Source organism: Crinia signifera, chromosome 7 (assembly GCF_055691185.1).
Source record: "Crinia signifera chromosome 7, ASM5569118v1, whole genome shotgun sequence".
NCBI classification, from domain to species: domain Eukaryota; kingdom Metazoa; phylum Chordata; class Amphibia; order Anura; family Myobatrachidae; genus Crinia; species Crinia signifera.
In genome coordinates, this window is record NC_139223.1 from 173,650,244 (window position 1) to 173,665,904 (window position 15,661).

At 49.2% G+C, this 15,661-nt stretch overlaps 1 protein-coding gene across 2 annotated transcripts in view; it reads right to left on the reverse strand.

Annotated features, from left to right (window-relative positions):
- LOC146020869 (voltage-gated delayed rectifier potassium channel KCNH8-like) overlaps positions 1-15,661 on the reverse strand; it is a 314,377-nt gene that overhangs the window by 22,144 nt on the left and 276,572 nt on the right. For both annotated transcript variants that reach the window (XM_083154407.1, XM_083154408.1), the window contains exons 8-11: positions 13,771-14,040; positions 8,849-9,048; positions 5,981-6,230; positions 3,201-3,415 (exon numbers count right to left, since the gene is read on the reverse strand). In XM_083154407.1, the coding sequence (XP_083010533.1) occupies positions 3,201-3,415; positions 5,981-6,230; positions 8,849-9,048; positions 13,771-14,040 (935 nt within the window). The remainder of the gene's footprint in view (positions 1-3,200; positions 3,416-5,980; positions 6,231-8,848; positions 9,049-13,770; positions 14,041-15,661) is intronic.

Consider the following 15,661-nt stretch of genomic DNA (forward strand, 5'->3'; position numbering starts at 1 on the left):
ATATAATGGGAGGAGCAGGTTGCCCAGCAGCACAGAGTATATCAGGAGATGAGTGATGTGTCAGTGAGACAGGGCTGCATGTGACAGAGCTGTGACATGATGTGAGGAGGGGAATGGGGGCAGCAGGAAGCCACAGACTGAGAGTTATATAGTGGGAGGAGCAGGGTCCCCAGCAGCACAGAGTATATCAGGAGAGGAGTGATGTGTCAGTGAGGACAGGGCTGCATGTGACAGGGGCAGTGACATGATGTGAGGAGGGGAATGGAGGCAGCAGGAAACCACAGACTGAGAGTTATATAGTGGGAGGAGCAGGGTCCCCAGCAGCACAGAGTATATCAGGAGATGAGGGATGCGTCAGTGAGGACAGGGCTGCATGTGACAGGGGCAGTGACATGATGTGAGGAGGGGAATGGAGGCAGCAGGAAACCACAGACTGAGAGTTATATAGTGGGAGGAGCAGGGTCCCCAGCAGCACAGAGTATATCAGGAGATGAGGGATGCGTCAGTGAGGACAGGGCTGCATGTGACAGGGGCAGTGAAGTGATGTGAGGAGAGGAATGGAGGCAGCAGGAAGCCACCGGCTGAGAGTTATATAGTGGGAGGAGCAGGGTCCCCAGCAGCACAGTATATCAGGAGAGGAGTGATGTGTCAGTGAGGACAGGGCTGCATGTGACAGGGGCAGTGACATGATGTGAGGAGGGGATGGAGGCAGCAGGAAGCCACAGACTGAGAGTTATATAGTGGGAGGAGCAGTGTCTCCCAGCAGCACAGAGTATATCAGGAGATGAGTGATGTGTCAGTGAGGACAGGGCTGCATGTGACAGAAAGAGTGACATGATGTGAGGAGGGGAATGGAGGCAGCAGGAAGCCACAGACTGAGAGTTATATAGTGGGAGGAGCAGGGTCCCCAGCAGCACAGACTATATCAGAAGATGAGTGATGCATCAGTGAGGACAGGGCTGCATGTGACAGGGTAAGTGACATGATGTGAGGAGGGGAATGGGGGCAGCAGGAAGCCACAGACTGAGAGTTATATAGTGGGAGGAGCAGGGTTCCGAGCAGCACAGTGTATATCAGGAGATGAGTGATGTGTCAGTGAGGACAGGGCGAAAGGTGACATGGGCAGTGACATGATGTGAGGAGGGGAATGGAGGCAGCAGGAAGCCACAGATTGAGGGTTATATAGTGGGAGGAGCAGGGTCCCCAGCAGCACATAGTATATCAGGAGATGAGTGATGTGTCAGTGAGGACAGGGCTGCATGTGACAGGGGCAGTGACATCATGTGAGGAGGGTAATGGGGGCAGCAGGAAGCCACAGACTGAGGGTTATATAGTGGGTGGAGCAGGGTCTCCCAGCAGCACAGAGTATATCAGGAGATGAGCGATGTGTCAGTGAGGACAGGGCTGCATGTGACATGATGTGTGGAGGGGAAAGGGGGCAGGGAAAAGCCACAGACTTAGGGTTATACACAGACTGGTCCACCAGTTGCCAACCAGCTTTCTTCACGCTGGTCTCCTTGTCAACAAGAAGCAGCACGCATCAGGGTGCAACTTCAGACACATTTCGTGGCGCATGGCTACACCCACCATGTTCTCTGATCCCCAAGCTTGAGCACTCAAGCTTGAAAACGTGAGATGCGTTGGACTCCAACTCAGTGTGTGGTAGAAAATGGAAGCAAATAGGAAGTCACAGTGGAAGGAACGGGGTCTCCCTGCAGCACATAGTAGTGTAAAACTGACGAAGGAAGATTCCGGTGTCAAATTGATCTCTGTATATAATAAAGTTCATTCAACCGATCTATTAAAACATTTGTTTAGAAAATAATATTAAACGGTATCTTATCTATAATACTTACAGGCTGGCAGAGTTCACTGCCGTAGAATGATTGCAATTACAGCACTGCAGAAAACTGCGTGCGCTATACAAAGAAGTTCATTTATTCAGCAAACAGCGGATGCTTCTATTAGCAGTGGTACCTGCTCCGCTTCACTTTTCCAGCTCGGATCAATGGCGAGCTTTGCGTAGTCTTAAATCGGTTAATTAGTCTGAGGGAATCCAACGCAGCAGTTTTATTTATAGCTCGGTCTCCCAGTGGGACCGGGCCGATGGCAGCTGCTGCTCGGAGAGGCTATGAATAGATCTGAGAGCTATTCTTAGCATCAGAGGCTGGCAGACGACGAGCTGCCCCAATGCTCTGCGGCAATGTAAATTCAGATGAATGTCCCAGGATCTGTTCTGCTCCGCAATGATTAGTATGCAGCGCACATCCCCGGCCGCCAACATGAAAGGCATCGCTTGGAAATAAAACACACTCGGGCAACGCTCTGTGGGAACTCCCATTAGAATTTTAGATTGCAAGCTCTCTTGGGAAGTCTTTAACCTATTTACTAAAGATTCCAAAAATGAAAAAAAAAAAAGTGATGTTTCCCATAGCAACCAGAGTAGGTCTATTACTTTCTAGGATGCAATAGAGAAATGACAGATAGAATCTGGTCGGTTGCTATGGGTAACATCACCTCTCGTTTTTAGAAGCTGTAGGAAGTTTACGAGGATGGGAGTTCTATATCACATGGGATGGCTTTGGGCAACCAATCAGGATCTACTACTTATTTATTTAGCACCTTCTAAAACAGGCATTTCTAAACCCAGCTGTTGGGAAACTACACATCCCAGCATGCCTTGCCATAGTTTTAGCATACCCTAATAGCAAAACTGCGGCAAGGCATTATGGGACTTGTAGTTTCACAACAGCTGGAGGGCCATAGGGGTTATTCTGATTCACTCACTAATGGACAAAACCATGTGCACTGCAGGTGGGGCAGATGTAACATGTGCAGAGAGTTATATTTGGGTGTTTTATTGTTTCTGTGCAGGGCAAATACTGGCTGCTTTACTTTTACACTGCAATATAGATTTCAGTTTGAAGTACACACCCCACCCAAATCTAACTGTCTCTGCACATGTTACATCTGCCCCACCTGCAGTGCATATGGTGTGTCCATTAGAGAGTTATTGTGTATTTCCGTGTGAATCAGAATAAACCCCATAGTTTGGACATGCCTAATCTTATCTAATAAGAAGGTCGACAGTTTTCTGGTTTTCTGATATTTTATATTATAACAAACCATAAAGAACTCATGCTCAATTCACAAACTAATGTTATAATCAGATCCAATGCACAAAGAGGTATTGGACTCACGTCTGCCTCGCTGCCTTCCCGGAGGTTGTAGGTGAGGTCGTGCTGGATCTCGGTGATGAATTTGTGGGAGTATTCGGGGTACAGCTCTAGGACTTCCCGCAGGCCCTTCAGGCTGATGTACTGCAGGTCACAATACGTTAAGGCTTTCACGTTGGCGTTGGTCTTAATCACCCGGCTTTTGTTGAGATTGTCTGAACCGATCAGATCGCCCTTACCTGTAACGTCAGAGGGGAGGGTCCGGAGTTCAGACAAAATATTATATTGCTTTGTTTTAAGTAGAACATCTGCAAATAGTGGGGGTCACATAGACGTGGATGCTCCAGTAGGGAGGAGGTAGGATATGCGGTACTTATGTAGTATCTGGGCGTCCGATTTAGAAATCGGATCGGATCGCATTGCATCGCATCGCATCGCATGCGACCAAATCGTATGCGATGCGATGGTCAAGATTTTTCCATAGGATTCAATGTTAAAATGGTCTGAGTCCATTTTAACATAGAATTCAATGGGAAAAAGGGGTCCTTTTCCTTTCCCCACTATCCAAGTGGGCATGGAGTAGGATATAAACCTGTGGCGAGCGCAGCGAGCCACCGAGCCCGAAGCGTGGCGAGCGTAGCGAGCCCCGCGAGGGGACACAGAATACTTTTTAAGAAATATGCGTCCGCTCGCCACGCTTCGGGCTGGGTGGCTCGCTGCGCTCGCCACGCTATATAGAATCAACTCTATGCCCACTTGGATAGTGGGGAAATGAACAGGACCTTCTTAACATTGAATCCTATGCAAAATCGCATCGAATCGCATCGCATCTGATTGTATGCCTTAAGGTAAGGCATACAATCACAAAATCGGACGCCCAGATACTACATAAGTACCGGATATGCAAATAGTGGGGGTCACATAGACGTGGATGCTCCAGTAGGGAGGGTAGGGAGGAGGTAGGATATGCAAATAGTGGGGGTCACATAGACGTGGATGCTCCAGTAGGGAGGGTAGGGAGGTAGGATATGCAAATAGTGGGGGTCACATAGACGTGGATGCTCCAGTAGGGAGGGTAGGGAGGAGGTCGGATTTGCAAATAGTGGGGGTCACATAGACGTGGATGCTCCAGTAGGGAGGAGGTAGGATATGCAAATAGTGGGGGTCACATAGACGTGGATGCTCCAGTAGGGAGGGTAGGGAGGAGGTCGGATTTGCAAATAGTGGGGGTCACATAGACGTGGATGCTCCAGTAGGGAGGAGGTAGGATATGCAAATAGTGGGGGTCACATAGACGTGGATGCTCCAGTAGGGAGGAGGTAGGATATGCAAATAGTGGGGGTCACATAGACGTGGATGCTCCAGTAGGGAGGAGGTAGGATATGCAAATAGTGGGGGTCACATAGACATGGATGCTCCAGTAGGGAGGAGGTAGGATATGCAAATAGTGGGGGTCACATAGACGTGGATGCACCAGTAGGGAGGAGGTAGGATATGCAAATAGTGGGGGTCACATAGACGTGGATGCTCCAGTAGGGAGGGTAGGGAGGAGGTCGGATATGAAAACATTATGAGAGACATTACCCTATTCGTACACAGGAAATTAGTGCAACAATGCAGCAATCTGTATATAGCAGCTAGTTAGTAAGGCAAATAGATAGCGGCTAATTTGTTTCATTGAACCATCTAAAATACACAAAATGAGTGACGTTCTTTTTGCTGGAAGTCAATCTGCAAATGAGAAAATACCCGACAGAAGACGTACATCGGTATCCTGATGGTAAGAACTCAGACAGATCCTGGAGGTAAGTATAGAGGTTGGGGATAGGCACTAGGGGTGAGTAGAAGGGCTTGGCTGAGGGGGTTGGTAAGGTTCGGGCTAGGTTCAGGGTGAGGGGGGGTTAGCCTGTGGGAGGATGAGGTTAGGAGTAGGCTGTAGTGGGGTGATTAGGGTTAACCTGCGCGGGGGGGGGGGGTGGTGGTGGTGGTGGGGTGTTAGGCTGTGTGAGGTTAGGGTGAGTCTGCGGGAGTGGGACAAAACAGTTATGTGATGTGGGGGGGGGCAGTTAGTGTTAAACTGCGGGGAAGGGAGGGATTATGTTTAGTCTGCAGGATGGGGAGGTAAGGATTAATCTGCGGGAGGTTGAGGTTAGGCTGCAGGGAGGGGGGTGATTAGGGTTAGTCTGCGGGAGATGGTGGTTAGGGTTAGTCTGTGGGAGGGGGTGGTTGGGGTTAGTCTGCGGGAGGGGATGGTTGGGGTTAGTCTGTGGGAGGGGGTGGTTGGGGTTAGTCTGCGGGAGGGGGTGGTTGGGGTTAGTCTGCAGGTAGACGAGGGGTAGGAATAGTCTGTGGGTGGGGGACATAAGAGTTAGGTTGTGGTGGGGCAGTTAGGGTTAGGCTGTGCCAGGGGGCAGTTAGGGATAAGCTGTGTCGGGGGGAGGGGCAGTTAGGGTTAGGTTGTGTTGGGAGGCAGTTAGGGGTAGACTGTGTGTGTGGGGGGGCAGTTAGGGTTAGGCTGTGTTGGGGGGCAGTTAGGGATAGGCTGTGCGTGTGTGTGGGGTGGCAGTTAGGGTTAGGCTGTGTTGGGGGGCAGTTAGGGGTAGACTGTGTGTGTGTGTGGGGGGGCAGTTAGGGTTAGGTTGCCCCACTGCAGTGCATCACAATTAAACAGTTTCATCTGCCTCTATTGTAGTTTTAGAGTCTTCTTTTAAAATTTCAAGTTGAGTAGGCCGCCCCCCCCCACCCCCCCCAAGCCCCCGTTCTTGTCTACAGGACAACGTTGACCTATCCTTAAGAACACCCACCCAATATGGCGAGAACAGTGTTGTCTTTCAGCACCTCCATGGAGCCGGAGCAGACAAAATATATGGCTTGCAGAGCGTCCCCTTGCCGGATCAGGTACTCGCCCGGGGCGCAGAAGGACGTTTTGATGCTGAGCGAGAGAGAGCGCAGGCAGCCACGGCTGGCAGACTCGAAGATTGGCAGCTGGAGGATCTCCTTGTTCAGGTGCATGGCGATGTCTGCTCTCAGCTCGTCTGGGAAATCCCTCAGAAGCTGTAAAGGACAGGAGAGAGGAACGTCACATAACAAGTGCATGGCTTCCAGAATATCCAAACAGCAATGAGAGAAATAACATAATGCTGATGAGTAAGAAGCTGGTGCTCAGGGGCAAACATTCTCCCACCTCGTGGTAAAGCTCCTGTCTCTTATTCCTGCCAGCTTCTCTCTGGTCCAGTGCTCTTAAGGCCCCCATACATTAGGCCGACTTGTCCTTAAGACAAGTCGGACCCAATTCTCCTGTGAGCCGCCTGGGAGCTCCCCGGGAGGCTCACACACAATTTGGCACTTGATGAGCCAAATTTGACATGTGATAAATCACGTGCGATTTATCACGTCGGGGTGCAGGGGGCGGGCGGTGAGGGGCAGGGGGCGGCGGTGCTCTCATCAGGGGGAGCAGTGGGGCGGGCAGCGGGTCCCTGAGCGCCGGGGAGTGCTGACCTGGCCGGGCGGTGATGTTTATATATATCAGCAGCGGGAGGGGACGTGGTGCCGGGTGCCGGGTGCGGCGAGTGCTGCTGGCTGACCTGGCCGGGCATGTGATAACAAATAGCAGCAGCGGGGACGGGACACACAGTGGCGGCTATTAGATTTTTAAAATACCTGTCAAATGACCGGCCATTCTCTGATTGGCTGAGAGCTCTCTCACTGCGCGTCCCGTCCCCGCTGCTGCTATTTGTTATCACATGCCCGGCCAGGTCAGCCAGCAGCACTCGCCGCACCCGGCACCACGTCCCCTCCAGACTCCCGCAGCGCTGCTGATATATATGAACATCACCGCCGGGCCAGGTCAGCACTCCCCGTCGCTCAGGGACCCGCTGCCCACCCCACTGCTCCCCCGGTGTCTGCATGCATCTGCCTGTCAGGTGGGCAGGCATATGCATACAGGGAGGTCGGACGTGATCGTATGTACTGACCGTCCGACCTCCCTGATCCGGTCCGATGTGCACTGAGATCCACATACATAGCAAGCAACCTGTAGAGAGTAGCACGTGAAGCCCCCCTCCCCCCTGTATTTGCCTATGGGGCTGGTACATTATATTAATAGAGTTCTCCAACAGAATTATGCAAATAAATAAAAACATGTATCAAAACTTGGAGAGAGATATAAAGCCAAATAACCAGCTCCTGTAATTTTTCAAACACAGCCTGTAACATGGCAGTTAGGAGCTGGTTGTGTGGCACTTTGGGACTGAATCTGCGTCCGCCTACGATGGTGCGGTTCTGCGCATTTGCGAATATGTGCATGTGCAGGCGTACGGTCGGCCAGTGTTTACCTGTTCTCTAGACTGTGAGCATCCGCAGCCTAGCGAACAGGCCTGAATCGGTCCTTTAATCGCTCTCTAAGCTTTGACCCATTTCCCCCTAAATAAGGGAACCGGTCGATGGATTTTCTTAAGGACCCTTCTTACTGTTATTGTTACTGTAACAGAAGAGTGACGGCCAGGTCCCGGCGACTCTGCATGACTGTGCGCCAACACAATGACAACAGTAGTTCCCATTGTGCGGATATCTCTGCTGCGGGCTGCTGAAGCATCTATTGTGTCATGTTGAATGAGCTCGGTGGAATTACATGGCCTCAATGTGGAAGGCTATTCTTATTATCAGACAATAGGAATCTTCTGATAACAAGAGCAGGCGGCTTCTGGGGCACAGCTGAGCTTCGGATCATGTGATCTAAAAGTGTGTGGTCCGGCAGGGGCCAGGACTGACCTGACCACCCAGACCATCACATTAACTATGTTACATGTAGGCTCTGTCATATAAAGCCGTAAGACCACTGGCCGGCAACTGCTTGCATTTTACTTTGTATAAATCTGATAAAGCCGTGGTTTATTTTTCTTCACATATATATATATATATTAGAGTTACATTCATGACTGTAATCTGCTAATTTGTCCTTTTGGTAAATTGGACTCATATGCCTACCGCATATTTGTTTGGCCACTCCCCTTCTGTACAGAGCCACGCCCTGCTGTTTCTGCCCCTCCCATCTGATGGTGGAATTTCAGGCTGATTCACGCGAACGAACGCCTGCCCCCAGGAAGCATGCGTACAGATGTGTATGCTGACACAGCCATTCGCATGCAAGCGTACGATGGGAAAATCAGTCGATAGTTGTCGACCATCAAAAGTTTTTTTTCCCCCATTTGCAAATTAAAGTAACTCTAAACTGGCTTTTATTTGCCTCGGAAATGTCTGAGAACGGTGAGGTCGCTGAGGTCATGTGACATCAGCCGTTCACCACATGCAGGTTTCGACCCGCCCCCCTCTGTGCCAACGTCTCGTGATGTGATAGTTGCCGAAGGCGTTCGTAAAGCATCCTAGCGTATATTTGCTTATATCAGCAACGGTCCTCAGAGCTAATACACTGGGTACTGATCACTAGTGAATCGGTTCCTTCGTTCTCAAGATGCTTTCAACCCGCCACGCCTTGCCGGTACTCCCTCCGTATTAACCCTTAAGTGTATTTAGAGTTCTGATATCAACCCAAATTCATGCATTGATCATTAGACGGTGCGTGAGTATTAATCTGTGAATGTCGTCCCCCCCCCCCCCCCCCCCCCAGCCTTACCTTAACATGCAGAAATGCCACTTGTCCTACAGTAACTCACCTCATTGGCATCAATGCCGTTGTTGACCGACCATGTTGTCTGGAAACACTCCAGCATCCTCTGTTTTAGCGGCTTGGGCATACGATGAACTCTTATAAAGTCCTTTAGGTCCTTGGTACGGGTATGGTAGAGGGACCTCCGGGAGTACATCCGCTGGATGATGGCGGTCACATTGCCAAAGACAACCGCATGCATGAGTGCTGCACACAAAGACAATTGTGCATGGTATTAGGGAAAATATACTCCGCACAGCCTAGACCAACACTGAGTACACTGGGCTACGTCATTTACCATATGCAGTAATATGTCCATTTTACAGACAAACTATACAGGACTACCACAGCGTCGTTGATTGTAGAATGTAAGCTCAGTGCCCCAGCATAGGGTAGGGGGGTATCTGATATTTAGAACCCAGTGATCCTGCCCACTAGAAGATTGTGTTGGTTCCAGCGAGCAAACTCTGAAAAACTTTTGGGGTTCTGCTTAACATTAGGCTGGCCTCTAATGAAGGGTCCTGTTATTAGGCTGGCCTCTAATGAAGGGTCCTGTTATGATGATAATTGGTGATGATAATTAAACCTATTAGTCTGTATTACAATTTACAAATTCTATTTTATCAGACATTATTATGAGACCTTAGGTGGGGTACGCACTAGAAATGTGTACCCCGATAATATTGTATGCCAGCTAACGGACTGACATGTCATATGTGTGGTACATGAGAACAATATAATGAAGGCTGGAACGATCACCTGTTTCCATTACACATTAAGCGATATGTCAAACGATATTGGTCATTTTGACCCTTCTTAGCGTAATCATTTGTAATATCACTTAAGCCCTGTACACACACATCGATTTGCTTTTGATTGGATGTTAGATTCGATTTTCTATTAGAACTGGCATTAGATCTTTCCATTCGATTTGGCATTAAATCTTTCCATTCGATTTGGCATTAGATCTGTACTTTTGCATTAGATATCGAATTCAATATAGAATTCGATATCCATTCATGGTACATTGTACACATTTGATTTACTAGATCAAATTCGATATTTCCTGGGCTGCGCAGTAGATTTTTCTGTTTGATTTTGTGAAAACGGGAGCGCGTATCGAATCAAATGTAAATCGAAAGTGCCACAAAAACCATTCGATTTCATTTAGGATTCGATTCTGCTTCTATAAGCAAAAACGAATCGAAAATCTGGAAAAATCGATGCATGTGCACAGGGCTTAAGTGTGTGCACTCAATATAGTTAACGATACGTGCTCCCTTGGGTCTTTAACGACCCCCTGTCACCTGTATATGCAGCTCAATCTTGACTATATCGTCAACGACAGCATGTTCGGCGGGGACACTGTGACGTCACTAAACAATATCGTTCAGAGTGTACGCTCTATATCATTTGATGGGAGTTCTGTGGGAAATCGCTGATGATATAATTTGTAAACTATATCATCTCGTGTGTTTGGGGCATTACAATAAACAGTGCCGCATACGATATCGTCCGGTTGGCCATGCAGCACGGCCGTACGGATGATACTGAATACCACTGCGGGAGTGTGCCGATTGGCTATACATACTGTGGGTTATTCTGGTTCACTCGCAAAGGCACATTCACTCTCTAATGGACAAAACCATGTGCACTGCAGGTGGGGAGAGAGTTAAATTTGGGTGGAGTGTGCGGAAACTAAAATCTAAATTGCAGTGTAAAAATAAAGCAGCCAGTATTTACCCTGCGCAGAAACAATATAACACCCATATCTAACTCTCTCTGCACATGTTACATCTGCCCCACCTGCAGTGCACATGGTTTTGTCCATTAGAGAGTGAATGTGCCTTTGCGAGTGTACTAGAATAACCCCCACTGAACGATCCGGCTATATGTAATTCCGATTCAGCTGGAAATGACATTGGGACTAGGTCTCTCTAGCGTACAACTGCCGTAGTATTGCTAAGAAGAGCATAAGTCTATGCTCACATTGCTACGGTTCTAGCAGGCGGTGTGGTTGTTATTCTGCATTCTGCATTGTTTTTGTTTTGAATGCGGAGTACCTGGCGGATATTGTGCACTGACCTCTCGGTCACATGCTGATAGACAATTACCCAAATTCTACCAAACATCTTTAAATCCCTATGGAGCCGCATAAAGAAAGCTAAAAAATATCCGTGAATGAAGCCGCGAGCTCTTTGGGAGAACACCACAGAACCACTCTCAGTGTTTTAAAACATTCTGAGCGTCTGACAATAAAATAGCAGGAGATTAAATTGTTCCGGGGCCTGAGAGATGCATTTCTACATTGACATTCTCCACAATAGGATCTGAAGCGGCCTAAATTGCAGATTGGAAACCGTAGTCAGGCTCCGAACCGCTGTACGAGGCTGCGAGTAATGTGCTCTGAGGAACAGATGCTGCAACGTATCGAGTGGTGGAACATTCACACTAAACTGTCCAGAAATGAGATGCCAAACAAGGTGGGTGTGCGGAGATGCCCTCCCTTCTCTGCGTACTCAGTGTAGCACATCGCTCCACAGTCATTATATAAGGCGAGCTCAGGGAGGACAGAAATCTCCCGGGGAGCAGAAGGGCTCATTACAGTGTATTGCTGAAACCCACAGTAATAGCAAAGTGAAGGCTGGATCGCACTTATATACAAGCCAAATTCAAAAACTTATCTACCACGCAAAAGACGGAGTGTAGGTCATCTCACAGACACTGTGTAGGTCGACATCAAAAGGTTGACATGTAATAGTTTGGCATTGACAAAAGGTCTACACAAGCAACATGTCGACATGGTAAACGTCAACACATGAAAAGTCAAGAAATTGTTTATCATGCAGTCCTAGCCGGCTCACCATGCTTTAGCCAGCATGCACAGTAGTGGTGATGGTACTGCGCGAAAGCCTGGTGTCTATGGGCTGCAACTGATGCAGCCCTTAGAAGCTATCTAGGGCTGCATTATAAGGCAGGGAGTGGCTTCCTACAGAAGACAGCTCTCTGCTCATAGCAGCCCAGACTGGCAGTCCCGGAGGGAAGGAACACCTCCCAGTGGGACTGCGTGTATGGGTAGTGTCTGTGACTGACAGGTAGGCGCTCACCTACACCATGGAGAATGGTGGGCGTGTACTGTAGCCCTGGCTGGGCGGGAGGAAGTGATGTCAAGGGGGTGGTGGTGTGAATAACACTGGTCTTTTCCCTAGGGGGGGGCGGGTTTGTGAATAACGCTGGGCGGGAACGTTATACACACAGTGGATGAGTGAAAGATCTGGCTAAATATATAAGAGATGTGCGCTGACAGAGGGGTCAGAATAATCACATACTGTACTGTAAGCAGAGAAGGATCGGGCCTGGGACTATAGGTTCCAGATGGTTCTCCTCCATTAATGGCACAGCAAAATCAAATAGTTTTTTTTTTCTCCCCTAAAGGTGCAAGGACACAGAGCAGAGTTCCACCCTCGGCACCTGTAAAGCCCCGCCCCAGGTTCTGATTGGCCCATGGGCCAATCAAAGAAAACAGACGACCATTGATAGTTAAAAACATCCATTATTCTGCTGCCATTGATGACTGTTTGTACTATGGCCATCGACTGTAACCATCGATGGTGATAGCACCAATGGCCTTCCCTACTGTAAGCTGTACATAGAACTAAAAATAAGTTGATGAGGCTGAGGGCAGATGTACAACAAAAACTCAGAAAACAATGTTTTTACAACATTTTTGCTTCAGGACATCCAAACCTTAAGGCAGTGGTTCTCAAACTCAGTCCTCAGGACCCCACACAGTTCACATTTCCCAGGTTACCTTGCAGCTGCACAGGTGCATTCATTACTCACTGACACATTTTAAAAGATCCACAGGTGGAGCTAATTATTTCACTTCTGATTCTGGACGTTATTCTGATTGACTTGCAAGGTTGCGGCATTCAGCTCACCACCTTTCCATTCCCAGCTGCGACATTCAGCTCACCACCTTTCCATTCCCAGCTGCTGCATTCAGCTCACCACCTTTCTATTCCCAGCTGTGGCATTCAGCTCACCACCTTTCCATTCCCAACTGCGGCATTCAGCTCACCACCTTTCCATTCCCAGCTGCGGCTTTCAGCTCACCACCTTTCCATTCCCAGCTGTGGCATTCAGCTCACCACCTTTCCATTCCCAGCTGCGGCATTCAGCTCACCACCTTTCCATTCCCAGCTGCGGCTTTCAGCTCACCACCTTTCCATTCCCAGCTGTGGCATTCAGCTCACCACCTTTCCATTCCCAGCTGCGGCATTCAGCTCACCACCTTTCCATTCCCAGCTGCGGCATTCAGCTCACCACCTTTCCAATCCCAGCTGCAGCTTTCAGCTCACCACCTTTCCATTCCCAGCTGCGGCTTTCAGCTCACCACCTTTCCATTCCCAGCTGCGGCTTCAGCTCACCACCTTTCCATTCCCAGCTGCGGCATTGAGCTCACCACCTTTCCATTCCCAGCTGCTGCATTCAGCTCACCTCCTTTCCATTCCCAGGAGCTGCATTCAGCTCACCACCTTTCCATTCCCAGCTGCGGCTTTCAGCTCACCACCTTTCCATTCCCAGCTGGGGCATTCCGCTCCCCACCTTTCCATTCCCAGCTGCGGCATTCAGCTCACCACCTTTCCATTCCCAGCTGCGGCATTCAGCTCACCACCTTTCCATTCCCAGCTGCGGCATTCAGCTCACCACCTTTCCATTCCCAGCTGCGGCATTCAGCTCACCACCTTTCCATTCCCAGCTGCGGCATTCAGCTCACCACCTTTCCATTCCCAGCTGCGGCATTTACAGTAGCTCACCACCTTTCCATTCCCAGCTGCGGCATTCAGCTCACCACCTTTCCATTCCCAGCTGCGGCATTCAGCTCACCACCACCACCAAACTCAGTAAATAGATGTCATGACTCACCTCCAATCAGCATGGTGCATATGGAGAATATCTTCTCAGCATCCGTGTTGGCAGAGACGTTTCCGAACCCTACACTAGTGAGGCTGCTGAGAGCAAAATACAAGGAGGTGATATAAGAACTGCGGATGGAAGGTCCCCCGAGGAGCTCCCCGAAGGTTTGGCCTGGACCGTGGCTACCATTGGACGGAATGCTACTGTTGGCTGATACATTAAGTTTTTCTACTTGAGCATATGGCATTCCCAGACGCTTGGATAATTCGTGCAGCCATCCTGGGGAAAGAAAGAAAGTGATGCAGTTATTACATGAAAAAAGGCAGTAATGTAAAAGACAAATCACAGCCTGTCGGGTGATGGGAGGTAGGCTTGGGTGTAAAATGGGCGTACATTACTCATATCTGCCTATTGACTATACACATATATTCTCTGCCTTGTGAGCAGATAAACACTGCCCCGCCGAATGCACCCCCCCCACACACACACACACCACCACCAATCACAGAATTCGATGATCGCGCACCATCAAATGATTTATACAATCTTCACACTGAGGATGCATGGCCACGTCTGCGTTCGCAGGTGTCCCCCCAGCATTTCCATGGGTGTGCCCCATGATTCTCGTGGGCAAGCTCATAAAACATTGGGCGGTCCTCTGCGTCCTTCCCCTGCCCACCCATCAAGCAGCAAAGCTCCGGTGAGCGTGAAACTCACAGAAGACGTTCTCCCCGGGGGCTTGCACACTCACATATTCGCACATGCACAAACCCCCAACATCAGCACCGGGGGTGTGGATCTGAGCGATCACACCGAGGTGCATTCCGCAGATAGGAATGTATTGTGGTTCCATATATATTTTAGGAATACTTAAAAATTCACAAAAAGACCCGCGGTTCTCTGTTCTTTGCACGGTATGTTGCGGATAACTGCACAATGGGATACTTACCCCTCACTGCCATATTACACTCATTTTATAGCCAGCTGGAGATGTTCTACTGTACATTATACACATCAGCGTTCTGTATTACTGATCTGAGAAATCCCGTAGCCCCGAAATAACGGAAGTGATTATACTTCTATAAATCTGTCCGGCCCGCGGATTCCTACATTTGATTGTCGTTTGCTACGTTATTATTATCTTATGTCCCTCCTGAGCTGTAAAGGAGAATGATATGAGAGATAGGCCGGCGTGGCTAGTGGTGTCATGGGAAGAATTAAAGGTCTTCCAGCCATAAGGATTATTACATGCTGGCTGCAGCACAGAGGCCGGGGTTGTGTAATGGAAATCTCAGCTTTGTGGTTATGGCAAAGCGGTCACAGAGACAGCTGGGATAGATGCGGGTACTCCAGTAACTGTGCGATGCATGTAAAGGTATTAACAATCAGAGGAGGAGTCCCGGGGGGAGCCTCCTCCATTCAGGCCGCCTCCTCTCTTCCTGCCGATGTGCCCCAGCGTACATTGCAGTGGAGTCTGAGCACTAGAGCGTTGGACACTTTGGGTGATTCCAGCAGCGCTACTGCCTTCAACAGTGCTGTAGCCAAAACTTCATGGGCCCCATAGGAATATCTACAAGGACCAATTTCCCCTTCTAGGAACACTTCTCTCCACAGCAGGGGTTTATGCACCACAGTAGTGCCCTAGTTAATATTATGCCGCAGTGCCTCCAGTTCATGTTATGTCACACTGTACTGCAGCCAGCACACATCACATAGTGCCCCAGATCATGTTATGTCACACTGTACTGCAGCCAGCACACATCACACAGTGCCTCCAGTTCATGTTATGTCACACTCAGGGCTATTTTTGTGCAGGCTCCAGCAGGAACTGAGGCCCTTATCCTAGTTCACTCTTTCAGACAAAATATTACTTAGATGGACAAAACCATGTGCACTGCAG